The following is an 8,375-nucleotide window of genomic DNA, read 5'->3' as shown; positions in this document are numbered from 1 at the left end:
AAGTGTCCCTCTGTCACGGTCTATCTGGGAATTAAAGGTCACATCTCTATATGTAAATAACCTGTATTCAGCCTTTTCAGCCAAGTTTGTGATCAAGTTATTTTTATGTCACTGGTCTATACCTTAACGAAAACCATGCATACAAATCAATGAGTAAAACATCCAAAGTCTTTAAATTCTAGGAATTATATAAATCATAGTAATAGTAGTATAAGTAAAATGGGGAATTATACAAATGGCTATGGTATGGCTAGTAATTTAAATAAACCTCTGTAAAATATCCCATTAACAAAACTTTGAATTTTACAATACATTTCTAGAAAGCTAACAAACAGAAACTAAATCATCTAATCAATATAGAAAATCAATAATTAAATACAACATCTGTGCATCTTCTTGTGCATTACCACCCAATTCAAATGGCCTGGATCCACAGCTTAAACCCTGAGCTGACTGATGAATAGATGCTTTATATTGTACTATTTGTGATTTGTACAAGTATTTTATAGGAATATATCTAAATTGTGATTCCTCTTTGAAGATGAAGTAACACACAAGCACAAATGTTTGTACATTAAAAAGCTATCGTTCCAATTCAGAATTTTACATTTCCTTTGGTGTGTAAGTGTGTATTAGTACATGTTAACGATATGCAAAAGGTACAAACCCTAAAGTAAACAATGACGCGAGTTATCGTCTCCAACGTAGATCTCTTTTCTTGGACTTCATCAAACACACGGATTGTAGGCAACAGTTTACTTCCTGGGATTGGTGATGTAGTAAAGACCGACATTATCATAATTCCTCCCGCTTTGGACGCTTTTGCCTGTAAGTTAACTCCTGTTAGCAACCCAATCTTTCAAACATGGTAAGGAGCGTCACATTTTCGACTGAAGTCAGATGTATTCAGACCAATCACAACATACAGATGAGCCAGTCAGGCCAATCAGGGTTACAGCATTTTTTAAATCGATGAGTTTTGTACAAAATCAGTGCGTTTCGAGAGGGAAATCTGGAGCTACAAAAATGTACGGTATGTGAAAAATAATCTGTTTTAACCATAAATCACGCCAACACATTGTAATATACCAAATACACAAAATAAAGTTTTTTTTAGCAATGAAATAGGTGCACTAACACTTTACAATAAGGTGTTAACAATTAGTTTTGTGTTTGTTAACAATTAGTTAATGCATCAGCTAACATAAACTAACAATGAACACTACAATCTAAGTTCATGCTAATTTTGGCATTTACTAATAAATTTATAAAATTAAGCTCGTAACTTAATGCATCATGAACTAACATGAATATCTCACTATGTTTTGTCCTATTTTCTTACCATTTTTGTTTCGGTTTAGGGTTAGATTTACATGACATGACATCCCTAACCAAACCCAACTCTAACCCCAACACCAGGCGACAATTGCTTAAAGTTTAGAAATAAATCAGAAAAAAATAGTACAAACCAATAGTTAAAGTGACATACTAATGCAAACACCAAATGTAACCCTAAACCGAAGCGAAAATGGTTTGAAAATAGGAAAAAGCAGTTGAGTAACCAATCTGTGAGAATGCCACGGAAAAAGACAGTCCGTGGCAGGGCCACGGAAAAATGCCGAGATCCGTGAGAATGCCACGGAAAAATGAGCAAAAAATGCCGTGACTATCCCACGGAACTTTGTGAGATCAGGTTATAAACATTAAAAGTGCCATAGAATAAAAAACTGTATTTACCTAGGCATAGATGAATAATAAGAACTCTGTATATGGTAATGACATATCGTGAGCCTCAAACGTGTTTGTTTCCTCATTTTTATGTAAACCCCGCGCACAAAAAAGTCTGCTGTAAAACAGGCCAATCTTAACATAATACTGAATGTCACAGTTGAGATGTACGCCCCAACATTAAATTACACATTAAATTAATAACAAAACTGTTAAAATGTTTACTAATGTGAGCTACTGACATGAGCCTCAGAGCAGAGCTAATCAGAGCAGAGCTCAACATTATTATTCATGAGTCTTCCAAATAGGGCAAAAATTAATAATTTAATTCAAAGGACCAATCCTAGTGTTAGGTCCCAGTTAGTGCTGGGTCTGCGTTTGTTCGTTTTTTGTTAAAAAGTCTTTACTGGGGGTGTGGTCTTTCCACCTGTGGCTCATAATTGGGCTTATAAGAACTCCAGCGCTGCGGATTTGGGGCGGCATGCAACGATGTGACTGCACTTGACCGAGCGGCTTCCTTTTGTGTATCTGTTATGATTTGTGTTAACATTCATGCAGACCTTCAGCTTACAGTCCTCTTTCATGCATTCTTCACTACTGGTGTTCACATACTGATTACTGATTGTTCGTTTATCTTTTGTTAAATTAATTTTGTTAAATAAAACAATTTATTTTTCCATTTACCCGCCTGTGTTGCCTCTTGTTAATGTTGCAACCATGAGTCGGTTGTAACACTAGGGTTGTAAATGGACATGTAAAAATGTTTCTGGATAATTTTTGCATTTAATAAAGTCACATCCCTTCTATGTAAATATCAAAGAACAATTTAAAAATTCAATGCATTCTTTGGCACCTTTAACATTAAAATTACTCAGTTTTTTCACGTTAGTGAATGCATTTACTAGACAAATACAACCTAATACAATCTTATTTTAAAATGTTATCGTTTGAACTGGGTCCTGTTCATTTATACAGATTTGTCTTGTATAGGGAAACAAAAACCCTTTTGAAAAGTGCATGAACAAGTAATGGATCAACTACAGTACTGTTTGACACATACATTACTGCCACTTACTAGCTACATGAGTACTGAATAATAAATAAGTTCTTTACACCACATACAAGGATGTAGGTGTGGCTTTTTCTGTTTTCTATTTAAGAACGATACTTACTACAAAACTGAAAGCATGATAATAATCCAGTGAACAAATATAACACCATGTGGACACACCTGTTAATAATACAGCATCAAGTTAAAAAGAAAGAAAGAAAGAAAAAGTGAATGTGCAGATGCATGTGTGGAGAAATATACACAACTTGGCAAATGTAGGATAACTAAAGTTTTAGTTTATTTCCTTTTAATATACAGAATAAGGTTATCTTTGTCCCAAAAGAGCAGTATTGTTTTTTTTTTACAAAAGCATGAACAGACAAAATAGTCCAAAAAACATAAATTAGTTATATATGAACCACATGAATTGATTTGAATAAATATGATTGTTGGCACAACTACAAAGGAGGCCTTTTTGTAAAGCCCCCTTTAAATGAAATCTGTTCAAAAGACATCACATTCAGGCACAGAGTTAACTTTCTGGTGACATGCATCTTTCTGATAACAAACATACAAATTCTTTGGAGGTTTCAACCAAAAGAGTTTAAGACCTTTCTGGAAGACATTATCTTAAAGATATACACACATATGATACAACTGTGTAGAAAAATATGCTAACTTAAACAACAGTGCTAGCAACGGCAGTTTACCGGACCACATTATATAATTTGTCACTTGTTATAGCTAAATGAAATGGTTTAATGTAAATATTAATGTAAAAGTGTCATTGTAAACTTTAAATGTTATCATTCATAATAAAGCATTTTCTGTAGTAACATATGCAAGAGCTCTAAAATGTGCATTAACAAAACTTAAAATGAAAATAACAAATAAAAAAATCTACAGATTTCGGAGTGTGCACGGTGTGTAAAACTACAACCCAATCATCAATGTACTTCTAGTAAGTGAACATTTTTTCATCCGGGTGAGAGAAATTGGGAAATAAAAGATTCGATGAGTTTGACAGTTTAAGCTTTCATATTTCAGACTTTTCATATTTGATCCAAGGCCTTTTATATTATTATGATTTATTGCACTGTTTACTTCTCTTCTCATTCCTTTATCTGTCCCTCCTGTACTTTATACGCCCGTACCACAACCTGCAGGCATCCCTGCTCATGTGGTGCTCCTATCTCCTCCTTCCAGATAGTAGGGGTTTTCATGACCCACCAAGTAGGAGTACCGTGAGGAGTTTTTCCCCGTAAAGGTCTTCATGTCCTCTGTGTTGAGATCATACGAGCCCGTCTGCAATGTAGGTGACAGTCTATCATAACCGCATGCAGGCAAACACACCATAACACGCACCCTTTAAACTCCCTGCCCATAAATTATGGTATCAAATACCAGCATGCAAATTTTAAATTACTTATCCAAATAAAACAGGGTACAGTCACAAGCGAAGCTCATGATGGCATACAGACATAGGTGATCAATATTTTATCCAGAAAATAAACACAAAAGCAATTCAGAACGAAGTCACGGGATTAAAGCCACAGTAATGCTAAAGGAATATTCTGGTCTAAATACAACTTAAGCTCTGTGGATTGAATTTGTGTTGCATTGTTTTACATAATCTCAAACTTGTTCCTCAGCAAAAGAATGAGATTACAATTGAAGTAGTGTTCATGTAAACCATGTCCTGTTTAATGTGAAAGCAAATGAAACAATTGCTTGTGTAAATATGCAATGCTAACATTGCATAAACATTTTAACAATTACAGGTTTAGTTAAATCCAAACTTGTGTGGCTGGCCTACATTATTAGAAGTCAAGCCAAGAAGTGTCATAGACACCTATTGAATCTGTAAGTTTTCGAATTATTTTTCCTCATTCTACCGCCATGGAAATCAAAGGCAGTCCATACAACTGTACATAAAAAAATTGGAAATTTGGCACATATGCAGAGGACAGTCTACTATAGCAACATTGGAGCTGACCCATAAGTTCTAAAAAATAAAAATTTTGTTTCCTCTGAATCCTTGGCTCAAGACAATTCGATTGCACCCTATGACGTCGTTTTCAGTCCTGAAAATTTTCCACCATTTTGAGTTTTTGTAAAACCTACTTTTTTGAACTCGTCCTAGAGTGCTGTCCGATTTGCATGGCCTTTGGTATGTAGCATCTAGAGCAGAGGTCCCCAACCACCCGGTCACGACCCAGTACTGGGTCTGGGACAAGTTGCCACCGGGTCGCAAGAACGTCCCGAAAAAAATTTGTATAATAGCCACGTAATAGCTTAATCGGGTATTTTGTACTTTAAGAGCCGACTACAAATAACATCGATCATTTCCACTTTTGTACAGAGCCGCGCTCTCTCTCTTTTTCTCCGCCTCTCTCTCTCTCTACCAGCGCATCAGCGATCACATTGCTGTCATTAGAGTTTGAGCATACAGTACTTCTAAAACACAATTGATCAAAGAATTGCGGAGGTATGACTTTATGAATCATCTGCAAATGTACGTCGCAAATGATGTACAAACGCGGAGACGTTCAACTGTGTGACAGCGCAAATGACTGAAAAGTATTTATTTTATTCTTCTTTAAACTTCAGAATTATCCATCGATCGTAGCACCATGATCAAAATAAACTATTAGGCTAATAATATTTTAACAGCTACACTTTAAACGTAGGTTTGAAAGGAACCTAAACTTGTCAATCATCATTATTAATCATGATAAACGTGAGTCTCCGTGCCTCTGCGCCCAGCAGAAATTCTTCTGGCATCTCTCCTACTTCACTGCATTTTTCTTCTCTTCTGTTACTTGGAATTGGTTCTCGAGCCCGACCAAGATTCGAGCTGCCTTTGAGAACAGCAAGCCAAGTTCGTTTAGGTTCCATTAATTATTAAGACTAAATGGGCAGGCAAACTAGTAAAAACAATGAAAGTAAAAAAACAATCCATCAAAATATGTTTTTACACGTCTATAGAAAATATACTATAGCCTAAGTAAAGCAATTATTAATTTTTCTAATGCATGGTTGTTATTTACTTCCATTTAAAACGTACATTTCGAAAAGGAGAATTTTCAGCACGTTTGAACAGCAACTCAGCGACCCCCCCCCCCAAACAATATCAACACATCCCACCCAACCCCCCCGGTCCGCGAAATTTTCTTTAAAGCTGAAACCGGTCCGTGGTGGAAAAAAGGTTGGGGACCCCTGATCTAGAGACACAGCAGACAAAAAGCTTTTTTATAGATCTGTTCTCATATATCGTGATAACATATATGATGGCGAGCATGCCAAACGGACATCTTCGCAAAACTTTTGTGAATCGACATGAAAGTTGGTATATGGCAAGTCTGACCTGATCGGTGCATGCACTTTTTCGTCACAGCGCCACCTAGTGGTCTATTTTTACTTATAACTACTGCAAACTTGAATCTAAAATCATGAAAGTGGTCTTGATATCAAAATGATATCAAACGGTTTTCAGTCGGCCATTTTGGATGTCGGCCATTTTGAATTTCCTTGTTAAGTTCAGTATTTCACAAACGCAATTGCATATTGCTAAGAAATTTGCTATGGTTCTTCAACGACATGTTCTGAGAGCACCTACAAACCTTAAGGCTGGCGCCACTTAGTGGTCAAGAGATGTAAATAAATTACTCAAATATTTGATTAAATTGCCTTACTGTCATGAGACTTTACTCTATTAACTCTTTTGCCGCCATTGACGAGATAACTCTTCAATTAAGAGAAAACGCTTCCTTGCCAATGACAAGAATTTCCGGCTTTCCGCAATACCGCTATTATCCACCAGGTGACTTATTCAACCCAGAAGTAGCGTCTCATGTGAAAGAGAAAGAACTCTGTGTATGTTTTAAAGATCGCTCTGCATCTGATCTCTACCAAAAGTCCTTTACAAAAATGGAATTATCTCAGCTCTTTGCTAAAAATTGGGTGTTTTTGAAGAAACCTACCCATATTTAAAAGGGGATAAAAAGAGAACTAATGAAGGTAGGATGAAACTTTTTTGTTTGAAAGCAAAGGGTCTGTTCTTTCATTTGATATATTGTTTGTTTATATACTAAAGGAGAACATTTTCTGGAAGCCATTTAACTTTTGTGAAAATCATGAAAAATGCTGGCGCTGGCCGGCAAGTTTTTTAAAAAGTTAATTTGATTCATTCTGAGTACAACGGTACCAAAAACCGAATTCCTGTCCGCCATTTTGAATTACATTGCATACCTACTTTTTCAAACTTCTCCTAGTGCTTTTTTGATTGACTTGAATTTTGGTATGCATCATCGAGGCACTCCAGACAAAAAGTTATCAAAAACATCTTGATAGACCAATCCGTTATCGTATAACGCATCAACAAATACGATGGCAAGCATGGCAAAATGGATGAGTGTCAGTTTCTTCACAAAACTTTTGTGTATTGACATGAAACTTGGTATATATCATAACAGAGGGTGAGGGTGCATGCACCATTTCGTCACCTAGTGGTCATGAGATATGGAAAATGGCTATTTTTGCCTATAACTACTGAAATTTGGGGTGTAAAATCATTATAGTGTCCTTTGATAGATTCCATGAGGCATGCCAAATCAGACGATAAGCTACTAATTGTTTTTTGGTCGGCCATATTGGGTGTCGGCCATATTGAATTATGTTGTTAAGTTCAGTATTGTACATATGCAATTGCTTATCGCTATGAAACTTGTAAAGGTTCATCAACAACATGTTCTGAGAGCACTTGAAAACTTTTTGGCGCCCCCTAGTTGTCAAGAGATTTGAGGCTATATCTCCACATCGCTTTATTGTATTTTCACCAAATTTGGTGGGGGTCATCACAAGCATAACCCGAGGCAACACCCAATGTTTCAGCACAGCGCCACCTAGTGGTCTCAAGGTATGCTCTTTTTGCCTAAAACCGACAGTCGTGGATTATTACTTTTGTGCCTTTGTTCGGCTTGACCCCGGTATTGCTGCTTGCAGCTATATTTAAACGTATTACTGTACATATATTTTGGCTCTTATTCCAGTACAGTGTGTAGAGACATCTATAAGTAACCCATCTATAAGTAGATGTCCCTGCAAAATGTAATTACTGAGGCTTTATTGCTTTTTAAAAATGACTTTGCTTGTTATAAGACCAGGACCAAGAGCTACTGTTGGTTGACTAACACAGATTATTTGCACAACCTTTCAATAAACATAAATAAACTTTAAGTTGCATTTAACCTAGAATATTCCTTTAAAATGTAAAAGAAGCTTGAAAATGCACACCAATGCACAAACATACACACCAATTTTCCCATCATTGGCTAAGTAGGAGGGATTTCAGCAAGGTGGTCACTTACCTTTTTTTTAATCTTCTACAGTCATAGAGTTTGGGTAATCATGCAAGACCAAGCATACGGGATACCACATACACAACATAATGATGACGAATACATGCACAGACACACACACACATACACATAGAGAGGTTTGTTTAAGAACTATCTAATCTGAAAACTCTATAATACCAAGCAGTGACTTACAAACATGACTTTAAAAAACTTACACCATCTTTTTGTGTGACCAT

At 36.1% G+C, this 8,375-nt stretch overlaps 1 protein-coding gene across 4 annotated transcripts in view; it reads right to left on the bottom strand.

Annotated features, from left to right (window-relative positions):
- Window positions 1-3,055: 3,055 nt before the first annotated feature.
- The window catches only part of LOC129433216 (uncharacterized), a 31,542-nt gene continuing 26,222 nt past the window's right edge, over window positions 3,056-8,375 (bottom strand). For 3 of the 4 annotated variants that reach the window (XM_073857114.1, XM_073857115.1, XM_073857116.1), the window contains exon 13: window positions 3,056-4,084. In XM_073857114.1, coding sequence (XP_073713215.1) covers window positions 3,956-4,084 — 129 coding nt within the window. In that variant the 3' untranslated portion in view covers window positions 3,056-3,955. Of the gene's footprint in view, window positions 4,085-6,263; window positions 8,164-8,375 lie in introns of those variants that run through there. The other variant, XM_073857117.1, reaches the window with a different exon arrangement.

Source organism: Misgurnus anguillicaudatus, chromosome 19 (assembly GCF_027580225.2).
Source record: "Misgurnus anguillicaudatus chromosome 19, ASM2758022v2, whole genome shotgun sequence".
NCBI lineage: Eukaryota > Metazoa > Chordata > Actinopteri > Cypriniformes > Cobitidae > Misgurnus > Misgurnus anguillicaudatus.
Note: the sequence above shows the minus strand (reverse complement) of the source record. Positions and strands in the feature narration are given on the sequence as shown.